This window comes from Pestalotiopsis fici, assembly GCF_000516985.1.
Source record: "Pestalotiopsis fici W106-1 unplaced genomic scaffold PFICI_Scf_5, whole genome shotgun sequence".
NCBI lineage: Eukaryota > Fungi > Ascomycota > Sordariomycetes > Amphisphaeriales > Sporocadaceae > Pestalotiopsis > Pestalotiopsis fici.
The window spans coordinates 256,994-281,229 of NW_006917095.1; the positions used below are offsets into that span (position 1 = coordinate 256,994).

Sequence of the window (24,236 nt, forward strand, 5' to 3'; positions counted from 1 at the left end):
ATTCACAAAGAAAAAAGCATAAGTATTTATTATGTATTTTATTATATATCGAATGCACCTTTCTTATGAAATACAATCACTTACTAGCTACAGTTCGATTGCTCAACTTAAATCTCTCCTTGGCAATGCATCAAGTTTGAGAGTCTTATCTTTGTGACATTGATGTCAATTCCCTCTGCGGCAGTGCTCGTAGGTATGAGGGCGATTCAAACTTCATGCACTGGTCCGTAGACAAAGACCGTCCTCAGATTGACATTTATAGGCTCTTGCAGCCGCTCGATGGCAATTTTCAAGTTTTGCTTTGGTATTCAATATCTACTAAGCTTGAAGCAGCACCAAGTTTACTGGTGGTCTCCATCTTGGAACTACCACTTGAGCTATGATACGTATACCGAGTTTCTCTTGAGAATGAATTGACTGGGTCTTTTGTGGTACTCTTTACTCGTCTTCTTCGGATTCATAAGAACCTTCAGATCCGTCTGAGCCTGAATCATCCTCATCCTCATCCTCATCATCCTCTTCCCCGTCCTCTTCATCGGCTTCGAGTCCGTAAGCCTCGTGATAATCTGCCAGTTGTTTGACCTGAGTCTTGTAACCCATATCCTGCAAGTCTTTCTGAAGGGTCTGCGCAATTCATTAGTCTTTTGGCTTCTCTCGATTTAGATGTCGAATCACTTACATCAAGCATGATGGGGGCACAACAAACAACGACATTACTCTTGCCAGGTTCGAATAGAGGGAGCAAATATTCGGTCATAGCATGCCGGATCTGATCCTCTGTCACGTCTCGGACCTTGGCCAACAGCTTTGTGTTGAACTCTGGCTCTAGACCTCGGACGGCACCAATAATGTAGTTCTGGGTAGCAGCTGATGCCATTGTAGCCTGCTCATCTGCCATGGTCATAACGATTTGACTAATGGCACCCTCAATCATGGGCTTTTCAAAGGGGACAGTACCGTTTGCCAAGGCGGCAATAGCGTCTCGAGCAGCAGTGATGGCCTTTGAAGCCATGGGTGAGCGGTAAACCTTGAAATGCACATAGCCTCCATCGACCTCCTTGGCAAAGTACACGCCATAGGCAAGACCGTTGCCTCGAACAGCAGTCCAGAGAGGACCCTCCACCGTTTCAAGATACTGGGCAGCCACCAGGAGTGATGGCACCATGGGGTCTGAGAAGGACGTAATGCCTTTGCTTGAGCTCACTGAAAATGAAGAGTCGATCGTTGTCATGGGAATAATAATTGCTCCAACTTGACCCGGATTCTTGCCTTCTTCGCTGAGCAGAGTGTGCGGCTTCACAATGGGCTTGATGGAGTCCGACTTTGTGTTGAGAGCATCCACCAAGATGTCCCACGTTTTGACAGGATCGGGGAGCTTGCCATTGGCAACATCGGCTGTGACAAGGACGCGGATGTTGGCAAAGGTGAAGAGAGACTTACGCACTTGCTCAAACCAGGAAACAACTGTGTCGGGGTCCTTTTCGAGCAGTTTCTTCAGGCGCTTGAGGTAGACTGCTTTCACGAGCGTGCGTTTGGCCACAAGCATCGCTGAAGGTTCATTATGAATGGCCATCTCGACTTCGTTGGCCATCGTTCGGCCATCTCTCTTGGCCTCGGGGATATCCGCAATTTGTTTGCTAATAGCAGCCCTCAGACGAGTGACATCAAATACGCTGTCAAACATCATAGTCTTGAGCCAGTCAACAGCAGTTGCATATTTTTCAGGCTCAACTTGCATCCGCAATGTAATGCTCTCGGTATCGCCAAGACGGTTGCCGGATTCAATGCTGTACTGTATCGTGTCCTTCTCAAGCTCCATGACAACTTGTTCAAAGTCGACGCGTTTTCCATCTCGGTTGATGGGCGTGTTGAAGAAGTTATCGGTGAATAGCGGCATGAGTGGCTTGTACTTGAGTGGAATGTCAGAAGTACCAATGTGCAGGGTTATATGCACAAAGTTGGAGGGCACACTTTCGAATTGCACAAACAATGGGGCACCTGGTGCAGCATCATCAATGGCCTTTTGGGCCGAATTGGATGCCAGGCCGAGGCTTCGAGCAAGTCCAGATCTTGCTGTGAGAGATTCAATGAAGTGGATAGACTCGGTTCCTGGAACAGGCCATTTCTCCAGGACCGCGTCAGGAATCTCAACATCATTTTGCTTCTTGGCGTCTTCAAGCGCTTTTCGGCGCTTTTCCAAGCCTTCAGGTCCGAGTTCCTGCTTTCTCTTCTCAATTCTTGCCACCTCCTTGGCCTTCAACTCATCAGCAAGCTTCTGTGACGGCTTGCCCAAAACAGAGATATGATGGGCGTCGACAAGCCACTTTCTCAGGAAGTCTTTCCATTGCTCCTCTGACCAGTTTTCTAGCTTGTCGTACTCACCAAGACTTCCTAGGTCCTTCAAGGTTGAACCGGCACGATCTCCGAAGAGGTATGAAGTAATGACATTGTTGGACCAGTACGATTCAGACCCTTCTCCCTGGGCCTTGACCTGCCGTCTCTCACGCTGAATACAGTCTAGCAAATACTTGAGATCGAGCGGCTTGTCAAGAACCTCCTTGATCAGAGTAACGAGGCGCTGCTCAACGAATGCGAGCTTATCAGTGGCGACTCCAGTAGGCTGGAACCAAATAACGCTGTTGGGGCGCGAATCCCACCAGTATCCGACCGAGCTTGCCAGAGCCTCTCTCTCCACCAACACGTTCTCCAGAACAGATACAGATGATCCGCAAAGGTAAGTCAGAATGATGTTGAGAGCAGTAGATTGTAATGTATCAGAGCAGTCTGGACCAAAGAAGCCAATGATGATGTCTCCAGTAGATTCATCTTCCTCGGGAAACTCAACAGTCTCTATAACCGTCTCTTTGAGCGCTGGAGGCTGGGCCGAATCAATCCAGGGACGTCTGAAGGGCGCATCCAGAGCTGGAATGTCATCTTTGACGCTCTCCTCGAAATCATCTAGAATGCGGAGGAGATTGTCGTGATCAACTTCACCAACGATGATGATGCACATGTTTCGTGGTTGGTACATCTCCTTGTGGAAATCGCGAATTCTCTTGGGAGTCAGGACACGCAACGCGTCCATCATGCCTCCAGTCTCGTAGCGAAACCCGACATTTTCGGGATAAAGCAGGTGGCGTGCTTTGATGTCCATTAGTTCGGTGCTCGTGTACTGCACACCTTGCATCTCAGAGTAAACGACGCCGGCATCGTTGCCTTCCCCATCGATATGATGCACTTCTGTCAGGCAAGCAGCGTCGGTCATGGTTGGCACAATCAAGTGCTCAAGATATACCGGCAATGTTTGCGCGAATCCTTCCCATCCAGCTGTCTCCAGAGTGTATGCGGTATGATCCGTGGCTGTCCATGCATTGGTGGTACCGTATGCTCTCGAGGCAAGCTTATCAAGAAGACCCTTATACTGGTAGCTCCTCGAGCCCATAAAGACCAGATGTTCTAGAGTGTGGGGTGCTCCCGAATCATCGAAGATCTCAGTAGCCAAGGTGAAGTATCCATTCACCTTGGGGCCCTTGCGATCAACGACAATGACCTGCATGCCACTCCTCTCCGACTCATATTGAGTGATGCTTGTTGGCGCATAATCGGCATCAAAGCGCTGAAGCTTTCGAAATCTTGGAGCATTGAGTTGTGACCCCATCGTGTGTTGGTGCCAGCTTGAGGTGAACACACGAAAAGTTCTTTAAAAAAAAAAAGAGTCAGCCTATTGTACTAGTAATGAAGACCACTTGGTCTAGGTAAAATGCAAGATCTGGCATCCAGATCTTTTCCTGGCTAATGATAACTAGGTGATACACGAGAGATGAAGAGGCAAAACCCGGAGGCGACGAAGCGAGTTCATAGACAGCTCCGGACGTACCCTAGATGACCTGGGATTTTCTGGTACAAGATACCAATGATGACAGCCAAGGCAGCGACGAGCGCAGCAAGGATTTGGCGCTTGTGCTCAGTCATGGAGAGGGATGGCTACACGTGGTGATCACGGACTTGTCTGAAGCTTATATTTGGTAATACCTGACTTGATACTGTATGCCATGGCACTGGATGGGGACAATGGGGAAAGCGGCGATAGATGCCGGGTCTATGCAAGCCTCGGGGAACTTCACGCAGCAGCAAGCTTACATACCGTATTTGAGGCGGACGCACTGCAGCAGGCCAATTATATGCCTGTCTTGTGACTTGACTGGCCTTGGTCCAGGATATTGCAGTCTGAAAAGAGCTCAGACTGCTTCTGGCGGCACTAAGTGAAGATGGCGACACTTTGACAGCGATTGATGATTGTCTGATGGAGCCGAATGCAGGACGGTGGAGGAGCTTGGAGGTTATCAAGCTTGATGCAACATTCGAATATCGACCACGTTGGCGGGGTTGGTTTTTTTTTTAATCCTTTTCCCCTCGCCCGAAGCGCAAAGCCTTCAGCTGGATATATGCAAGAGAAGTGAGACCGAAGCCAGACAGTTTTGTAGACAAGCCAGCCAGCTATTTCCGATCTGAGAAAAATCGTTGCCAGTAAAAATATATACTGAACAAAGCGGGCTGTTCTTGACTGGTGTTGACAGGCTATTTGACTGATGAGTTTCAATAGGTGTGACCCCTCCATCTTTGGCGTGTGTCGTCGTCGTTGCTCTTTCCTGGCGGGTTCCACCAAAAACTTAGTTGTAAAAGCCGATTGGCTGTTACAGGAAACAAGCATGTCATCAATCAGCCTTGCACCTTGCCAGGTACCTACCCACTGGCAGCGCACCACTGCACCTACCTGGTACATGTGAATCTTAGCGCTACAGCAGTGCTACGTATCTAGATTCTAGGCGCTGGTCTGGCCCTTGAGCTTCAAACGTGGCAGCTATTCTGCTTCATACAGCGCTCAACTGAAGCTCAAGCTCAATTCGCGACAGAAAACACGACCCAACATAGCCAACCTCACGATAATCACTCAAAGAGACGAGAGAACGATATTTGCGTGCACAAAAATACTTTGGAGCTTTGTTGGCTCACGCGTACCGAATCCAGACCGCTACAGTAGGGAGGGACAAGCTGGACCTTGTGATCTAGCGCAGCATCGATCACAGGCCGTTTACTTGTACAACTACTGCGCATTGTTGTCGAACTTGCGATCGCACATGTCGCACCGCCTCGTCCAGGAAGCGCTTATTTTGCAGATCATAGAGTCCGTTCTCGGCTGGGCGAGATAGTATGGCGAGCTCGGATGGGGCTTCGGTCGGCCGGACACTCGTTGAGTTCGCTCTACAAGGGAGCTTTCCAGAGGAAGATATCTCTTCGCGCCATGTCGGCGCACAGGATTTCGGCTCAGCTTTGGAATCTCTCGCGGTTGCCAAGTCAGAACTAGAGGTAACTTTCATGGTCCTTTTCCACCTGATGTCTCATGAGACCTCTAACTGGCCTCTAGTCTGAAATACACACTATCAACGAGGAAACATCGGCCGACGTGCAATCATGGGTAACCAACGCAAAGGCTGTAGAAGACGACATTAGCCGCTCGCGAACCTTAGCCAACGAAATCATACGGCGGGCCGAGGCACCAGAAGTCTCTGGACAAACCATAAGAGAAGCAGAGGACAAGGTCCAATTCCTCCAGCGCGAGACGATCTACAATCGTCAGGTCTACGAGGCCCTGACGAGCATTCAACGTGTCAATCAACTTTTGGACCAAGTCGAGAGTATGCGGAATGAACGCAGAGTTCTTGAATCTCTCCATCTACTAGAGAAATCTTGGTCTGCTATAGATGAAATACCCGCCAGCAAGTCTTGTCGCGTTATGAGGATATTGAATATGCGTGCCTTTGAGCTCAAATCGGCCGTCCATGATGTCTTCAACCATGTGTGGAATTCTCTTGTTCAGGTCAATGTGGAAAAGGGACAAATTACAATCCAGCAGACCCAACAAGGTACGAGGAACAAACTCTTTGCTATATTCGCTTGCTAATTTGGCATAGGCGAGCCAATGAACCTAGATGAAGCCTTGGTTGGCCTCAAAGCATACAAGGAGGTCAATCAAAGGATGGCTCTCCTATGGCACGGTCTGGACGATGCCATTGTCGGCCCGCGAACTAATCTCAAGAACTCTACATTGCCAGCAATCGAGATTCATGATGTAAGTACATGAATGCAAGCCAAGATTTGGGTATCCGCTCACATACGCAGTCCTCGCTCCTTCTGAAGGGACAGGCAGACCGCAGTATTGCTGCATTGTTCTCTGATTTAGAACAAATCATGGGTTACCTTTCGCACCGGCTTCCAGACGAGCTGGTACAAGCACTTTCTAATGTAATGATGCCGGATCTTGTTCCCCGCATCAAATCAGTGTGGCTTGCTTCCGTGGTTCCAGCATCGCTCAAGGAGATAGACGAGTTCCAAGCCGTACTTGGCACAGTGAGGGCGTTCTGTGTGTCTCTGGGGAAGTTGAATTATACTGGCTACGAAGAGCTTCAGGATTGGATTGACAGTGCACCACGAGTCTGGCTTACCAAACGCAGAGAAACAGCTCTCGATACGGTGAGGGCGAAGCTGGCTGATGGCCTTGGTGATCCCAAGGAGGTAGAACGCGTAGAGACGCAGACAGTCTCGCGTGTGGAGGGCGCCAAGCTGGCGGCAAATGGCGCTCCAGCTGCCACTGACGATGACGATTGGGGCGCTGCATGGGACGATGGCACCGATAATCAGGAGAAAGACTCGACTGAAATTCCCCCGACGAATGCTGGCCAGGACGGCAACGATGAGGATGAGGGAGCAGATGCATGGGGATGGGGCGATGACGATGCTACAGAGGAGCAGTCAACAACGGCACCAGCGCCAACGTCTTCAGTCCCGCAGCCACCTACAGATGACGATGGAGATGACTGGGGTGCTTGGGGAGACGACACAGCCGGACAAGCGCCAGTACAGCCGGCATCTCAACAACCTAACTCTCAACCTCAAACTCGCGAGATGACTCTGCGAGAAACTTACAAAATCTCTGCAATGCCCGAACCTGTTTTAGCCCTGATAGCTGCGATACTGGAGGATGGAGCTTTCTTGGTCTGGTACGTGCTTGGTTCTATGCTTGCGACAGTCAGACGCTAATATTTTTACAGCTCGGAAGGCAATCCAGTTGCAGCAGCAGCGGCTGGACTCTACGGTTTACCTACATTTGTTCTTGCCATGTTCCGGGCTGTCTCGCCGTACTACTACGCCCTTGATGCATCTGGAGGCGGTAATATGTTTCTGTACAACGATGCGACTTACCTGTCTGAACGCCTAGCTGAAGCAACAGCTACCTGGAAAGCCCGTGAGGATCTTTCAGCACGTGCCATCAACATGCTGCGGCTAGACAATGACATCAAAATGCTAAAGTCGTTTGCTGCTCGTGCCTATTCTACGGAGATGACTACTCAACGAACAATAGTACGAGACCTTTTGGGCGGCGTACAAAACGTTCTTCAGCAGGACGGGGATGCCTCCGACCTGATCATGCAAGTTGAGGCAGCGACTTCGAGAATCCGTAGCGTTGCCGCAATATGGTCAGACATTCTATCAAATTCGGCCTGGTGTCAAGCTGTTGGCTCCTTAGTGGACAGTTTGGCGGGCAAAATCATAGCGGATGTGCTGGACCTGTCTGCTATTGGACAAGACGAAGCATTCAATATTGCAAATTTGATTGCAAAAATCACCGAACTGGACGATTTATTCCTTCCTCCCGGTTCCAGTAACAGTGGAGTGCCGACCACGAGTCAATACGCAGAGAACTGGCTGCGCCTTAAATTCTTGTCCGAGTTCCTGCAAAGCAACTTGAACGAAGTCAAGTACCTGTGGATGGAGAGCGATTTGAGTCTTTACTTTACGGTTGACGAGGTCATTGATTTAATTGGCCTCAGCTTTGCAGACAGCCCAAGAACCCGGGAAATTACTAGGGAGATAACAAGTAATCCTCAGCCAAGATCATAGAGATGCCTGAGGTTAATCATTAGTCAGACAATGAAAAAGAGCTAACTCGACAAGATTGATTCTTGTCTTCACATTTTCGTCGTTGCTTTGGTACATTGCGTCTATTTTAATCTTTTGTTTTCAACTATACAATATAGCTCTCATCCGGTCATGTAATATCCTTTTCGTAACCGTGACGAGAAAAGGATTTACGCAGCTGGCTAGCAGCGTCAGCGCGCTAATCTGATAGGGTTGGAAAATTGCTTTATTAATAAATGATACGATTGTATTTGAATTCAGTGTGCCAAGTGAATCTGATAGCCGCCAATTACAACCCTTCATTAGGTATCATTCGCCATGGGGTCTGGGTGGAAACTGCACTCGGAACAAATCAATCGTCCTCGGAATCCCCCTCTTCATCACCTTCCACGACAAATTCCGAATCATTTTCAAAATCTGTATCAACGACAGGCTTGACTTCCTCGACCTTCTTTGTCTTTTTGGACCCAGGCTTTGGCCCGCGCTTCTGTGGCGTCTTTTTCTCCGGGGCAGATTTCTTGTCTGCCTTTATTTCCTTGACCTTTGGAACACGGGGTTTCTTATTAGATGCAGCCTTCTTGCCAGCCAACGCCTCGTCATCCGACGCAGCACCCTCGGCCTCGGAAGCCTCTCGCTGCCGCTTCTTTGTACCCGTTCTGGCCGTTGCCGGCGGCTTCTTGCCCTTGGCGTCGGGCTGCGGACATGCTATCTTGCTCTTCTTGGGATAGCTCTCGGGGTCCGACTCCCACGAGTATTCGTAGATTCCTAGCTTCCTCTTCCTGGGTCCCTTTGGAGTGGGTGCCTTCTTTGGCGCGTTACTCTTTACCGGGGCCGTTGGGAGCGGCTTTCGCACTTTGGGCTTTGTGGCTTCAATCTCTAGGTCTGGTTGCTCTGTGGGTTGCAAGCCTCCCTCATCAGGCTCTGGATTCTCTTCTGGCTTTTGGATTTCTTCTTTGTCAAGTACCTTCCTCGAAAGCGTTTCTTGGTATTCCCGCGGTTCCTCTGCGCTTTCTTGTCCAACGTTGGCGTCCGGCTCTAGTTTTGGTGGAGTCAATTGCGGCTCAGAATCCCCATTGACATCTGTATCTGGCAATTGAGTATCCTTCCTGTCATTAATCTCTGTATCTGTCATGCTGTTTGATTTTGGGTTGTCCACTGCGCTGTCATGGACTACCTGCTGAGCCAGATCCGCGTCGGGTGAAACCAAGATATCATGATCCTTATGGCTATCTTGGTCTGATGGTTGAATGTAGTCCCTGGGTGATACTTCCATGAAAGCGACTGGAACTCTGGTCTCCAATTCATCGTATCGAGTTGTATTTTGTATTTCGCCAAATTCGGGCAACTCTGTAGTCTCGTGCTCTTCTTTCACTGTCTGGTCGTTTTCATGGTCAACGTACTCCACGCCCGAGCCTTTTGAATTCTCTGTATTCGACACAGCAGGTTCTGAGAGAGTAATACTGTTACTATTTGTATCCTCTTGGGGACTTCCCAGGTCCAAATCTTGCGTTGCTACCTTTTCTGATATGCTGCCAGACCGTAGTTGAGTCTCGACGGTAATGTCTTCCGACGATGCGATAGATGTGGTTGGGCTAGTACTTCGCGGGCCTCGGTTCCCATCTGATGTGCCTCCATCAATGCCTGCATCCACACTTGAATCGCGTATAGTGCTCAATTGAAGAATTGGAGTATTTATGGGCCCAGTCGGCAAAGAGATCGCGTTGCTCGGATTCGCGCTTTGCTTTTCATGCTGGTTCTCATAGTCCTCGTCGATTTCGAATAGCGCATCTAGAGTTTCATCATGAGCAGCAGAAATTGGTGATACAGTAGGTGCCGTAAAGTCCAAAGAAGAGGCACCATCCTTTTGGTCTAGAACCTCCGGGACTTCTGCCCCATGAGCCGGCGTTGATGGTTCGGATGCCTCCATCTGCGTCGGTGGCGTTCCCGCATCAATGGGACATGGTGTCATACGTCCCGACTCAGTGTGGTGTTCTTCCAATGGTGCCTGACTGCTTTTGTCGTCACCAGTTGAGTGCTCATAAGACGTGCCGAATTCATTTCCGCTGCTGAAGCTGTTCAACTTGTCTTCGCCTCTCATAGTTGTGTTTTCCTCTGCCTTTATCTGCATCGTGTCCAAAGCCTCTTGCGCTATGGTCTGTAGATTTTGAGACATTTTGCATCCCGCCTTGCTCGCTTCCTAACCACCTCAGTGAACGCGTTGAGTTGTGTGGTTGAGTGTGTGGGTCTACTTTCTATTCTGTAGTTGATGATGATCGCTTCAGCCGAAGAGTTCTGCGCAGATGGCGAGCATACAAAGTCGTAGAGTTCTACTTTGAGTTCTCTTTCACGAGACGAAAACGGATGTCTCTGTTGATCAAGGAAGGCCACGCCCGGCCTTTGTCACAGCAATGCACGCCACTCAATATCGAAACGTACTGACAAAGAACTCTTTGCGATGCGAAATCAATCAACAGAAGCATGGGTAAGATGCATCTTGGAATGAGACCCAACTTGTTAGATGAAGATAATACGGGCGACGAGACACTCTGAGAGCTAGTGTTTCTTCGTGGTATCATGGATGCTCAATGGTGCAGAACATAAATACAGTGTCAGTCGGCGCTATTAGCATGTATAATAGATGATTTGTACATGGTATGTATTGTTTATGAATTGATAATAGTCTGGAGGCATGAGTAGAGGGAAAGAAAGACAGATGGACCTTGCGTTGTGTATGTCCTTATATATTGATGAGGACAAATTTTTGACGATTCCACCAGCATGAATATCTGATTCTATTCACTCTGAAAAAAATCAAACATGTATCATAAGCGATTGCAAGGGAGTCTATAAGGACGTGAGACTGATACAACTTGCTCTTTGTAATTCTTGTTCTTATATAGGTAGGTAATAAGGTGACTAGCAATAGAAGCCAATTGGAACGTTGCCAAGCCTTCCAACATCTATACTTGGAGACAACTTTCTAACTATATTATTCATCGCATTGTTTTTGAAGAGAATGATAGCGGTCTCTATTTTTTTTAATGAAATTGACCAGTTTCCCCAAGGTCGCTTCCAACCTGGACAGCGATTGATGAGCAGGGGGTTATCCTATTTCTGCCTAGGTGACCTACTTAGGCCTGTTGATCCCCCGCAAATCGAGCCTCGACTGGTCCATTTTTGGAGTAAATATAAATATCAACTCATCACCTGTTCCAGTCCGTCTCGTGTGTATTCTTTACTTCCTCTTCGCCTATTGCCTGCCCTGCATCCACTACGCGACCCGTATCAATACCGCAACATTTTTCTGTCGCGCGAAGAAAGGCAACCTCATACTTCACCATGGCGTCATTCTTCAAGGAAATCAAGCCGCTCATGAACTCGACCATCGAGGCCTCACAGGCAATCAACCGCACAGCACCCATACTCGCCTGGACGCAAGTTCTCATGATTGTTCTATTAACTGGCATTTTTCTGGCTCTGTTTGGTCTGCTGGTCACCCTCAATCCAGATCTACAGGCCGAGCGACAAGAATTCATCACGCCCGCAGTACGCATACTGCTCGAACAGGGCGTCGCGTTGGGGCGATTGGTCGGGCGCGCGAGGGGGCATGCAAGGCAGGCGGCTGAGGCTGTATCTGCGTCACTTCCGGGACGTCACGTTGGAGCAAAGACCCCGTCTCCATCTGACAGTGAAAAGTCGGGGAGCAAGAAGAGTGCAAAGAAAAATTCTTGAGCTTTGGGTAAACCTTATTTCGATGCTTTGATTACTGTCACGGCATGAACCATGTGGGCTGAAGTGCACATTCTCGAGGGCAAAGGATGCATGCTCATCGCAAATACTGCGTGATGGTGAAGGACATGGTTTCGATACGCGCATTATCTCTTGGCCGTTTGGCACAATCTAATATACAATAAACTCTGGTATCCTTTGAAAGAAACAAGTACAGGAGAACCATCAGAATACCCTCGAAAACATGCACCCGAAACGCCCTGGCTCCAATTTTCAATCCCTAGCATAATACATTGTCGTCAATACATGTCCCATTTCCAATCATGACCAATAGTCGTCAGCCCACTTGCTCAATTTGATGGCAACTTGCTCGAACTAGACTCTACCTGGGGCAGACTTGCATTCATTGCTGGACTCTCAACTCTCCACCAGTCTCTCGATCCGCGACGCCCGCGTTTCATGTCGCCGCCCAATCTCGCTAGGATCATTGCTCAAGTCCTTGCCGTTTGGGGGAGGTTGGTAGAGATCATAGTCCATGTGACTGACATCGCCCTCGGCATAGACATCGGCAGCCGGCCGGGGCGCCGTCGTCGGCTTGATCTGGACCGGCGGGCCGTGCTCATCGCGGTCGTCGCCGTCATTAAAGTAGAGCCGGTCGCTGTCGTGCAGTGAGGACACCTCGCCCCACGACGCCGCCGGCACCTGGTGCGTCTGCACGTCGCCGGGCTGTTGGTGCATCGGCAGCATGTCGGGGTTGATGGGCTGTTGGGCAGTTTGGCGGCGTCGGAATGCACCCAGAAAACCTCTCTTGCCTTCGCGGCGTTGAGGGGGAGCCCCGATGTAATCTGACTTGTTGATGTATTCGCCGTCGGCATCACGTATCGGGCGCATCGCTCTATGACGCGTGCGATTCATGTGAATCTCTAGAAAGATGGAGATGATGAAGAAAAGACTGCATGTCAATGGTGTAAATATTAATAAAACAGTGATACACGACAAAATATCAAATGAGAAAAAGGGATCTCACTTACATGGCAACACAACCTGCAATCAGGCAGACTGTCTCGAGTCGACAGGTCATTTGAAATGTAGACATTCCCACGCTTCCGACAATGCTACCCTCGGCATCGCTTGGAGTGGCGGCAGCATCACCTGAGCCGAAAACGGTATTGACATTACTCCCGCTGCATGAGCTGGCACCGTCCTTGTTTGCGACGGCAACGTAGATGAAACCTCCAATCAGACCAGTGTCGAGAACCATGGCGATAAATGAGGTGCCTGCGTGGCCGGCGCAGCAGCACACCAAGAGGAGTCCGACAATGGTATATACCGTGCCGATACCCGAAATGCCCTCGACGGCCTTGACGCCGGTCGGTACGCTCATCTTTCCTTTAATCATGGTGGCCAAAAAGTAGGCGTAAATGCCTAGCACCACGACCGAGCAGACAAATTGAACTCCGCGCAAAACCCATTGGATACACTTGAGGCCTGCTATCCCTGATGACGACCCCATTGTAATGTGTTGTGATCTTGGCCTCGCAGCCAGATGTTATGCTGTTTATGTTCAAGAGTTACTTGAATTGATCTCAAAAATGTAGAAACGGTGTCGAGGCAATGGTTGCCGGCCTGCAGGATAGACATCTCATTCATATGTAAGTAGATGCGCATGATGGGCAATCAAAGTTGCGCAGAAGAAATGACGTCAACTTTGTATGACAGCAAGTTTGATTGAGCCATGTCATCGCCAGGGGTATTTTGGTGTACAGTAGGTATAATGGTCCGTGTTATGAATGTGATGTTCATCGTGATTGGCACCATCAAGCAACTGCCGAGTTTCAGATATCGGCATCCCTGCAGAGTCTAGCTTGTATAAGTTGGAGAAAGGGTGGATTGACATGGCTTCATAAGTGATATATATTCTACAACCTTGCGATTCATTATCTTTTTATTTCTTTAAAAATATTTGGGACAGATGAGTAGAAAGACGCAAAATCATACAGCGGCAAAGTTACGAGAAATAAATAGTCGCTCTGAGGTTGTCAATACAACCACATGGCTCTTAGATCGACCCTGCGCGACACATGGGATAAAACTACGTAGCAGTCAAGGTTTGGTACACCCGCAAGCAAGATTACAGTATTTCAAGTACTGAATTATAAGGCTGATTTAGCCTAGGTTGATAGGACGGCCAAGGACCAACAAAGGTACCTTGGGGCATTTGGTTTCACATGGCAAAACGACAGAAAAGTCTCACACCATCTTGCAACTTTGCCCCATGGATTAAACTGATCGCAACAAGTAGTGGGTATCATTGATAAAGTTTACTGTTCAAAATGTACAACAAAGATATAAGCCTTGGTGATGAATGTGCAGATGATCCTCTCGTGGTAAATCTGATCAGACAGGACTCTTATCGACTGGCGCATCTGGTTGTAGGCCTGGTATTGATTGCAAAGTCCACGGATCCCCCAAATCTCCAGTATTCTCTTCAGAGCTGACATGATACGATGTTTCCACCACAACATCATGCGACGTGGCCTGAACAGCTGGAGTGGTAGTTTCCAACATGAACTCTTCGCTGCCATGAAAGCTACCACCACTGATGCTGTCCTTGGCGCGGGTATTCAAGCTCTGGGCAAACGTCTGCGTCATTCCCCAAGGCGTAAAGGCGCCATTCCACGTCGACTTGGTACGCGCGCCCCCTTGTCCCGAAATGGTGTTCGAGTTGGTCTTTCTGCTGAAGCGCCGCGTCGGTGCCGGACCCCGCCAGAACGTCTTGGTAAAGGCGGGCGACAGGATGGGTATGTTGGCTGCAACGATTCCGATAATGGTCTCGCGCACGCCCCAGCGGTTGATGTTCACGGCGCTGGGGTTGGATCCGACCGTGAGAACGACCCTGATGATTGCTGCTGCTATCACAAAGAATCCAGTGCAGATGAGCATGCCGACGAGCAACTTTCTGTAGACATCAAGGTCAGTATGGAAAGCGATAGATATCGGTGGCGTTGAGAGTGCCTGATATAGGAAAGTTTCCATATCTCTGACACAAAGCGAACGCAACTCACTTTTTTATGGATACTCTTAGTTGCCAAAGAATTGGGAGTGGGACAGCCAGAATGGCCATATCCGTTCTAGAAGTCAGTTAGCAGATGGTGGTGAAACTTCATTTTGAAGCAAGTCAAGAGAAGCCTTACATGACATTAAGTACAGCTATCGAAATGAAGTTCTGTTTTCGAAAAGTACATTTTGCTGGAAAGAACGTCAGGATTCGCTGGCATGAGCACGACCTCAAAGTATGACTTACGACCTGGATCAGGTACGACCCTATGTCGATTGTCAGCATTATTCTCATGCGGATATATGAATTCAGACTTACTGCCAGTTTAGATATGTAGGATAACAGCTGAAACAGACCTAACGCTTTGTCAGTCTCCTTGTTGCAGCCCCTGCTTACGGCAAGACATACCGTCAAAACAACAGCGCAGTAGGATATACCACATGCCCACATTAGCCAGTTGACGAGTCGAGATTGCCATAGACCCATGGTCATGCGTTGGTAAAAACACAACATGGCGCCCTTGAGACACCACAGCAACGCTGGATAGGTGAACCATGCAGACCATTGACTTTTTGATCCAATGGCATATTGCGCGATTTCTGCGTCAGAAAGAGCTTAAACACAACTGTTAGCATCAGGACTCGGAGTCGCGGCTGTTCATGCCGATAAGAAGGTAACGTACTTCTGGTGCGCTGGAAAGTAGATGCTTCCACATTGGTTCCTGTCCAATCTGCAAATACTGATCAATGGTCCGTCTTTGGAAAAGCTCAATCATAACACGGCAATGTCGTACGTACAGGTAATGTCCACCAACACGGCATCACCCGTGTATAGTAGAATGAGCAGGATTGCGAAAAGATCGTCGCCCTGGAACCCCCGGAAGCCCACGGTCTTGAGCCGTACAGCAAACCGCGCAACAAAGACGAGTATCCCTATCCCATAGAGTGTCCATACTTCAATCAGGAACTAGCCACCACTTGTTAGTCCTTTCCCCAATCAAAGTGACATGTCAAACATGTCTCGGGAACGTCGCGCTTGATGGTGGTGAGCTTACCGAATCCGAACGTTCCAGTCCCGTAGAGGAGATTGGAGGCAACATGTTACCAGACAATGTGTTCCTCCCTAGCTGTTTGATTCCATTGATGTCAGAGGGCACTCGAGGCGGTCGCAAGTGGACGAGTTTCATGCAACTTGAATCGAATCCTGCATGGGGGGAATTATCAAGTTTAAATCCATTCGCGCCTACGGGAGAGGCGCCACCAGTCCGAGAGACCGGTAAAGACGGGTACCTGAAAAGGTGGTGTGTTACTAAAGGGGGGGGATTTGATCAAAGTACTAATCAAGGAAGTCTCTCCCTGTCACAGTCAACCGAGAAACTTCTAAGTATGTGTTCGAATGATGGAAAGTCACCCCTTTTACAGAGGACAGGATGACATGGAAAGCTCTCACAACTGAAATACATGCAAACGAGGGTGGAACCATGTGTCATCCAAGGGATTGATGCTTAGTCCAAGTCTTTCTGCCGTCAGCCATGCCAACGGCCATGCATCGAACTGAGACGGTTTCTGACGCCGTTCACGATCTAGCAGTTGTAAGTGGCAATGCTTCCCACTACCGGCAGTACACTAATCTTTGGGAAGCAATATACATGGTAGAAATAGATAGAGTCTTGGGGGTCGGACATTCTTCCTGGTGGCCCTTCCCATGAAGACACTAGCTGATGAAAGGTGGTTGCCGCTACCAGTTATAGTTTGAGCTATACTGCAACTCTTACAAACAACTTGGTGCGGGGGGTGGAGGGCCACCTCTATTAGTCCTGGACAAGGCGGAATTTTTCATACTGGAGGCGGGGACACTAAGCCTATCATCCCAGATTGACTCGAGATTTCGCCGTCATGGTACGGATGCGACGGGTCTCACGTTACATGCAGCGTGTATTCTTCCAGGTGCGTATCGTGGGGGAGGGGTCGCTACCTACTTTTCACAGCCGGAGATGATGTTTCCAACCCTCCATGTCCATATAGTTCGTGTAGTTGTGGCGCAGTCGCCAGCAAGTACAGTTTTATTCCGGCCTGTGCGACGCCACAACAAAAGTCAAAGTTCAAGTGTTGCAAAGGTCCATGTGAAGCAACAAGACAGATGTGAAGATCGGGGAGCAGCTCATCTCACGTGCAATAATGAATCCTCTGTATGCGATTATCTAGAGAAATGGAGTATTACGAAGAGACATTCCCTGCAGAAACCAATCGATCAAGAGCGGTACCGAAGATGGCAGATATTAGTTCATATAATATGCAAGGCTTCAACTTTACAAGAGGGCAACATGGGTTTCGGGTGATTAAGAACCAAGCTCTTCGCATCTGTGCAAAAGTTGCTCATCATGTTTCTAAGCCTCCAATACCAAATAGGTCAAACACCTCGAGTGCAACTTGTCGAGTACGAAACTGAGCAGGCGTCCTCCCAAGAAAAAACGTCGTTGGAAAGACTGAGTCAAGACACTATCAACGGCGCTGATTTCCCAGATACTAGTCTAGGGCCCACGGACCATAAGAAACGATCATTTCCGGATGGAATGACGACAAAAAAACGTGTTGCAGGCAAGACTAATGGTTGATCGGTGCAATCTTTGGATCGAAAACTACGGAAGACCAAAGGTTTTAACTCGTCGGGACTATTGTCGCGATTAGGAAGTCAGATTGTGTTGTGATTATGGTATAATCTGGGTGTGCTTGAATTTGTCCTTGAAATTTCCTAGTAATCATATATAGAAAAGATTTAATATTGAAATAAATGCTGCACTCTTGTACGACGGGACCCGATGTCTGCATTGATAGTAATGTCGAGGGAAGCAAATGTCAGACGTCTCCATTTCGCACGATATCAGGCGCCTTGAATCACCACTACAAAACTTAGCGCCGACTGATTCGCATGCCGCTATCGCCACTATTGGACGATGCTCACAGGGCGACCCTCAAGTTGGGAAAGGCAAATGTATATCTGGGGTAAGACTAATGGCGGTGCTAGCTCAGGGGCTTTTTACGACTATTCACGACAATAGAACCGCCCAATAACTGGGATGAGCCTGGTCAATCTGAAGAGCTCGCGTCGAAATGTAAGTCCAGTAGTATTAAATTGTCACTGTTACCAAACCAAGAAGCACGATAGATTTTCTCCCCATGATCATATCAATTCCTCCCACCCTGTGTATACATAGAAGCGAACAATCCTGAATAGCAATCGATACTGTTTGAGGAAATCCTTAACCTCTTGCATTCGTCATCTCGTGCAGTATGTCAGGTACTCCAAACAGATCTGTCATTTGTCGATTATGAATTCTGTAAAAGATCCTTTTCCATTCACTTGACCAGACTGCGGTAACGTCAATGCACCATCCAAATATAAGGTAGTCAATTGATGCTTGCCAGACGTCACCGTCATCTAATTTTTTGAGGTATCTATGTCATGACCCATAAGAAAAGCTCAACCATAAACGCCCAAATGATGTTCCGATATCATGACCCGGGTGATGAACCGGGCAAATAACGAGTGCCTCTTCTACTTCAACGCCATCATATGCCAAATCAATAACGCCGACTCCTGGGGGTCCATAAAGACATGGCTGCCGATGCTAACAAGATTCCCACTTGTTTCCGAGTAATGCTCGTGTGTTCTCCTTCTTCTCGTATTGTGTGGGCACGCAGCTACTTGCTGCCCACATGCTTCACCCGCTTTCTAGGCCACACCTCAGCCTGGGTGGTTTTGGCCGCCCTCTTCTTCGGATTTTCCCTATCCATCTGCTCTCGCTCCGTGGCCAGATTGCGATGGGCTCGAAGCATGTATTCGGTATTCTGATAGTCGCGCTGGAGACGTCTCCAGAGGCTCTGCAGCGCCCTCTTTCTGAACAGGCTAGCGTCGCCCATGGCTTGGATCTCGTTGGGCATCGGCGTCGCGCGGAGCCTCTCAAGCTCGGCATCCAGGTCTCTCATAGGAGTTGTAAATCGAATGTCATCGGGGCCGCCGGTGCCACGCCCCACGTTTGCCCATACGACATTATGATACCGGGCGGCAGCATCATCATAGAACCTTCGGAATAGCTCCAAGCCTTCCGGTGTCATGAGCGCATGGGCATCCTCCCACTCGGTAGTTTCAGCGTGACCGCCCGTGTTCCACCAGCGCACCTCACAGCGAGGCCCCTCTAGGAACCATCGAACGTTTGTGATCTCCTGTACCCGCCACAGCAGCCGGCCCATAGCATCATACCGTGGCAAGAGATATTTGCGAAGTGTGCCGAGACGATAGTCCACAGTGCGGTCGAGCCGGCTTTGCTGGAGTACGGCAGCTCGAGTGTGCGTGGATAGACTCACCGGGCCAAAGCCACACGACCGGTCTGCACCACTGATATCGAGGCGGGCAAAGTCGACAGCCTGCTTCCAGAACTTGGCATCGTCTCTCCGGGGAGCTGTCGTCTGAATGTTGGCAGGCATGCTGCGGTCGAGGCCTTCAAGGACTGCAGGGAGATCTCTCAGGCTCGAGCAATTTCTCAAAACAGTGACGGCATGCTTGTAGAGAGTGGTAATCTGCCTAGCCCTGGGAGTACCGATCGACGACCTTTGCGTCACGTTGATATGTCGAATCGCATTACGGCGTTCTGGCGTAACTGCGACCAGGAATGGCACCAGATCCTGGAGGTCAAATTGGAACCGATTGATGCGGTAGAAGACGGGATAGCTTCTTAGCTCTTCATAAAATTGCTTGCAGGTCAAGTTGAGCGAAACAACGGCGAGGCGCTCATTGTCCCGGCTCTCCCATAAATAGTCACGATTGCCGGGATGATTATGGACGGGCACCTGCTCACGCTCTCCCCAGGTAAACTTGTTTGAGCAGTCGGCGACCTGGCGCGGCACGATCGCCTTGTCGAGTTTGACGGCATACTCATAGATCATGAGCCGCAGCTATTGACGGGGATATGTCAGTATGTGATAGCCGTAGAGTGCCAATCCATTTTCACGTTTCGGTATCTCTTTAATGCGAGCAATACTTACATCGACTGGGATGCCGCATAATGAGGGAACAGGGCGCCATCTATCAGGTACGTCGAAGGGAATTCTTGTGGATTGCATTGCCGGTTGACCCCTGGAGGGACTACAGCTGGCTGATGCCAGAGCGATGCGTGAGACCCAACGTACTAATGCAGGTTGGCATAGGATGGATAATTGATGGTTGAACTGATTAGTTTTTGGAAACGGAAAAACAAGAATTCAGGACCAAGTCTTTCAGAGACGTTAATTGGAGTGTTCAAAGAACACCGTTGATGAGGAGGAGGCTTCCGTTTTCTCTTGCGGAAACACAGTCGTCCGTTGCCCCCAAGGGACGCAAACTTTGTGTCGATGTATATATTGGTGGGTTGTATTGGGGAGGGGAGATTCCAGAAGAGGGGACGTTGCCTGCAGGGTGCCAACGTGGACAATTATCTGGCGCTCCTTTTTGAAATTCACGATATGTTTGGTAATGATGTCAACCTGAGAAAGCCACCACGGAGATATGTGAGGAAGGGAGAGAGAAGGAAGAAGGAAAAATCTCGAAATCGTCATAGTAGAACAGGACAAAACTCGGCAAAAAACCAATTCACTACGGATCGGGCAAGCCGCGCTTGGCTGACGAAGGACGTGAAAAAAAGCGCCTCCATATTCAAGAAGCGCTAGATTGGCCTTAGAAGAAGATCCGGCATCAAGGGACCGCAGACGTGAAAGGGTTCTGTAGGGAGAAAAAGCCAACAGTCAGATGGGATCACCCTTGTTTTCTCTAGTCGAAGTTTAAAAAACCCATTTCTCGGTGCAAAATCCGAGTTCAGAGCGCGCGGAAACAAGAGCAGGGTGACGCCAGGGATGGGAGGTGCCGTAGTCGAGGTGGGTTGGGGGTTGAAATTGGACGACGACGACGACAACGACAACGAGTGCCGCTCCGGCGGTGTCTGTTTGCGCTGGACTGGGGCGCACATTGGCGGTTCGCATTGATAACATCCAATGAGAGGAGCTAGCCCAAGTACTCAGCATGAAACGAGCGGAAGCTCAGCACCTCGGTTTCGCCGGTCTCAAGCGAGGCGCGCGCCGCAGAGAGCAAAAGGGTAGCATTGACAGTGACCGGAACAATACAAGTCCTAGGGGGAAAACGTCTTCGTCTTCCGCGTTTCTTGAGAATTGGGCGAGGGGCCCGCTCTCGGTACTGTATGGCGAGTCATGGCCACGACACTGCGCTCTGCTGCGGTCGCATTTTTGGCTGCGCCCACTGCTCTAATCTCGAGCCATGAGCCATGAACCCTTGCGATCGACGAACCTGTTTGGGGAGGTACAGCACGGGGAGGGTTTCCGCGTTCGTGGGATTCGTCGACAGTTGGATCCCGAATACGCAAAACCAGAAAATCACTATAAAATACCTGGCTTGTCTGGCTGATTCTGGACCCTGACGAGTGAAACCATGCCTCCCAGGTTGTTGGTAGTTTTGGCTGTGTAGGTATGTAGGTGGCGTCGGTGAGTGGAAACTTTGACAGTGCCTGAGTTGGAACCAGAATGTCTTTTTGAACGCCAGTGATGCCAAGTTCCGATGTGCCGAGTGTACTAATGGATTAGAACGGTGCCACGCTCTGAGTTTTTCCTCACTCCCCACGATTGAAAAATCGTTTTTTTTTCTCACCTTATTAGAATTTTCTACGGCCAGTAAATGCCCGTATCGCCAGAACTCACTTCAGACAAGATGTCCGCTACAAGTCCGCCTGCCTATACTGTGATTCGGAAGGCAATTGACGCTACCCAGAGGTGGATTGTAAATGTCGTGTAATACCTTCCATTTGTTTGGGTGATCCTGCTTGCCGCTTACAGCGTTGTGTTTGGGCCGGGGGTTACTGAATAGTTCAGCCAAGTTAGGTAGTTGCATAGCAAACAGTCACAGGCTTGTGAGGAAAGCCGACATACCCATTTGGTATGAGCTATTGAAGCGATTCAATTTGACCTTATGTAAGCGCCGCCTTTCTTTATGATTAGGTACATGTGTCGAAATGTAGATTTCATACTGGATTTGGATTGTACATATTCAACACTAGTAGCGCAAAACTATGACATCGGCTTGCAATATACTAGCGTCCGCCCACTGTGGACCACCAAAAAGTATTCGCCTACTAGTCATTGCTGTAGCACCCCGGTGCCGTCAATCCGGCAACCCACCAATTGAAGCTGATGCCCATCAACGCCAGCACTAAACAGCGCTTTATTAAGGTTCCCGTCGTTCCCACAGCCATTAATAGGTATTCATAACTCCGGCTTTCAAACACCCCTCAAACCATACTCCACTGCGCCAGGCAAAAAGTCGTGGTCAATTATGTTACAATAGTTCTTGTTTTCGTGCAGCAGTCTGTTTCTGCAATGTTGCGTTGCTTGTCGAGGGCTGTTGACTCGTCTCTCAATAGAATTTTATTCCTTCTTCCAGGCAGACTTGATTGCACCTGTCATGGAGAAGCCACCAAGAAGCCATTGATCTGAGTGCCGTCCGCAATGTGTGTGACGATTCTTGTTCGACGACGTCGACTTGGAAGATTTGGCTGAGCTGGACGAATCCTGACGCGTCGGTGTGGCCCTTTCAAAATGAGAGCTAGAAGAGCTGTGTCTAGGAGACTCGTATGCCCACTCGTGAGAAAACGACTTTATGCTCGTCAGCAATTGTTCGCCAGAATTTAATTCTGTACTGTGGTTGGTACTAATGACTTACAAAGTCGGATGCGAAAGAATCTTGTCGCTGCGTGCCGTGATAGGTAGCACTATCCGGAAGTGGGGCAGAGGCTTCATTGCCTTTCTTGGAGGACCGGCCGGATCCCATGATGGTGGTAGGTATGTGCGAGACCGGTAGGTATCGATGTTGATGGAGGAGAAAGAGTATGAATCTTGACCTGTACTCTTTCAGAGCAGATGATTTAATGCGCTCAAGTCTATGCACAGAAGCAGAGAGCCACTAGTTTACATATGTAAGGGCGAGAGAGCGCTTCGGCATTTATATTCTTGGTAGGGTATGGGCTGTATCGTGGTATCTTGTTTGCCAAAGACGGATCAAATGAGTGCCCACCAGGGTTTATTTTCTAATAAATTGGAGCACTCCAGGTGCAAGAAAGTCAAATCCACTACTAAAGCAGTGAAATTTGGAGGGACTTGGTGTGCAAGATAAAAACAGAAATCTAGCAGCCTGATGACCATATATATTCCAATGGAAGGACCAGCAGCTGCATTGGGGGCTGCTGACAAGGTATCCACGTTGTGTATACTTTTCAAGTCAGACCCAAGAAATTCCTGGATCGCTTATGTATGGGCACCCCGGACGGCTAGAGGTCGCGTGGTAAGGCAACTGGACGATAAGTGGAGGACTGCATATCAAGTTGTCCATCAGACCAATGGGCACACGGGGGTTGAATGCCGCGCTGCACCGGAAGGTCCAGCTTTTGGACACGATAGCACACCAAAGGGTAAGAGTAAAAGACTTGAGAAAGGCAACACGATGGCCCAACTAGCGACCCGTTGCGCTCGGAAATGTTTATTGAGTCACCTGCCGGAGTTTAGTCGATTAGCGGAGGACCACGTCAACATCCTTATGCTCGACGAGATCACTCCGCAAAACAAAGTTGCGGAGGGCGAGATTTCCCCGATGTACATTGGCTGTAACAATAGACTCGTCCCAAGTCCATTGGATCCCACGGTTGGCAAACACATATGATTGCCGACGAACGAATGCTTTTGGGGGCTAGAACACCATGGTCTCCGACGTTTTGCATGGTGCCAATGCATACATTACCGTGTCCAGTCAGCATAATCTGCAGCTGCTACAGCACAGATGTGTTGTGGCTAAGAAAAGGCGGTGGATGGATCACCAACTTTGAAACTTTTTGAGTTCAATTGTTGGAAATGTCGGGCATCAAACCTGATCAGCGAGCTTACAAGATGGTCCCTGGTCCCGACATTGCTGTGATCAATATTGTACGAGCACGTCGGTAGCAGGTAGGTAACTGTATGGGACGATCATGGCTCGTGCTATGCTGGTGCATAGCTCGTCGGTCACACAAAGTAGTTTGATTCGTTTCGCGTCCAGTCAGCAGGCCGATAAATGGTTCGCGAACCATCGACTCACAGGGAGCGTCGGTGGTTGAATGCGTAAGCAGAGCTGCAGGCTTGTGGAGCGAACATTGTAGGTAGCCTGTATTTCGACCGACCAACCGGCCAACTTGCCAGGCAGCGGGAACATTGAGGTGCGTGGCAGAGGTGTCAAACATGGGGCAAACGGAAGACGGCAAGGGTCGAGAGCATGCCTGTCTCTCTGCCTCTACACTAGAAGTACGGAATAGGTGCCGTCTGACAAGAGAGGCAAGAGGAGGTCCATCAGCTTGCATTGGCGTGTGGAGGGAACAGCAGTGACAGGTGATGAGGACCGGGGATGACTC

The 24,236-nt window shown here is 49.3% G+C and overlaps 9 protein-coding genes across 9 annotated transcripts; 2 read left to right on the plus strand and 7 right to left on the minus strand.

Moving 5' to 3' along the window:
• Positions 1-438: 438 nt before the first annotated feature.
• Positions 439-3,658, minus strand: PFICI_07390 (uncharacterized protein; the record flags this gene model as incomplete). The annotated part of the gene is made up of 2 exons (XM_007835971.1): positions 439-624; positions 680-3,658. The coding sequence occupies 2 exons, from the start codon at positions 3,656-3,658 to the stop codon at positions 439-441; spliced, it is 3,165 nt and encodes a 1,054-aa protein (XP_007834162.1).
• A 1,553-nt stretch (positions 3,659-5,211) lies between these two features.
• On the plus strand, positions 5,212-7,959 carry PFICI_07391 (uncharacterized protein; the record flags this gene model as incomplete). The annotated part of the gene is made up of 5 exons (XM_007835972.1): positions 5,212-5,367; positions 5,426-5,924; positions 5,973-6,130; positions 6,181-7,058; positions 7,110-7,959. The coding sequence occupies 5 exons, from the start codon at positions 5,212-5,214 to the stop codon at positions 7,957-7,959; spliced, it is 2,541 nt and encodes an 846-aa protein (XP_007834163.1).
• A 370-nt stretch (positions 7,960-8,329) lies between these two features.
• Positions 8,330-10,150, minus strand: PFICI_07392 (uncharacterized protein; the record flags this gene model as incomplete). Its single annotated transcript, XM_007835973.1, has 1 exon — positions 8,330-10,150. The coding sequence occupies one exon, from the start codon at positions 10,148-10,150 to the stop codon at positions 8,330-8,332; it is 1,821 nt and encodes a 606-aa protein (XP_007834164.1).
• Positions 10,151-11,316: 1,166 nt separating this feature from the next.
• PFICI_07393 (uncharacterized protein) lies at positions 11,317-11,709 on the plus strand (the record flags this gene model as incomplete). Its single annotated transcript, XM_007835974.1, has 1 exon — positions 11,317-11,709. The coding sequence occupies one exon, from the start codon at positions 11,317-11,319 to the stop codon at positions 11,707-11,709; it is 393 nt and encodes a 130-aa protein (XP_007834165.1).
• A 414-nt stretch (positions 11,710-12,123) lies between these two features.
• Positions 12,124-12,621, minus strand: PFICI_07394 (uncharacterized protein; the record flags this gene model as incomplete). The annotated part of the gene is made up of 1 exon (XM_007835975.1): positions 12,124-12,621. One exon carries the CDS (start codon positions 12,619-12,621, stop codon positions 12,124-12,126), a length of 498 nt encoding a protein of 165 aa, XP_007834166.1.
• Positions 12,622-12,733: 112 nt separating this feature from the next.
• PFICI_07395 (uncharacterized protein) lies at positions 12,734-13,219 on the minus strand (the record flags this gene model as incomplete). Its single annotated transcript, XM_007835976.1, has 1 exon — positions 12,734-13,219. One exon carries the CDS (start codon positions 13,217-13,219, stop codon positions 12,734-12,736), a length of 486 nt encoding a protein of 161 aa, XP_007834167.1.
• An 884-nt stretch (positions 13,220-14,103) lies between these two features.
• On the minus strand, positions 14,104-15,863 carry PFICI_07396 (uncharacterized protein; the record flags this gene model as incomplete). The annotated part of the gene is made up of 9 exons (XM_007835977.1): positions 14,104-14,665; positions 14,772-14,837; positions 14,901-14,955; positions 15,011-15,030; positions 15,083-15,120; positions 15,173-15,378; positions 15,447-15,494; positions 15,562-15,730; positions 15,819-15,863. 9 exons carry the CDS (start codon positions 15,861-15,863, stop codon positions 14,104-14,106), a joined length of 1,209 nt encoding a protein of 402 aa, XP_007834168.1.
• Positions 15,864-18,465: 2,602 nt separating this feature from the next.
• On the minus strand, positions 18,466-19,884 carry PFICI_07397 (uncharacterized protein; the record flags this gene model as incomplete). Its single annotated transcript, XM_007835978.1, has 2 exons — positions 18,466-19,716; positions 19,807-19,884. 2 exons carry the CDS (start codon positions 19,882-19,884, stop codon positions 18,466-18,468), a joined length of 1,329 nt encoding a protein of 442 aa, XP_007834169.1.
• A 2,343-nt stretch (positions 19,885-22,227) lies between these two features.
• PFICI_07398 (uncharacterized protein) lies at positions 22,228-22,630 on the minus strand (the record flags this gene model as incomplete). The annotated part of the gene is made up of 2 exons (XM_007835979.1): positions 22,228-22,455; positions 22,523-22,630. The coding sequence occupies 2 exons, from the start codon at positions 22,628-22,630 to the stop codon at positions 22,228-22,230; spliced, it is 336 nt and encodes a 111-aa protein (XP_007834170.1).
• Positions 22,631-24,236: the final 1,606 nt, after the last annotated feature.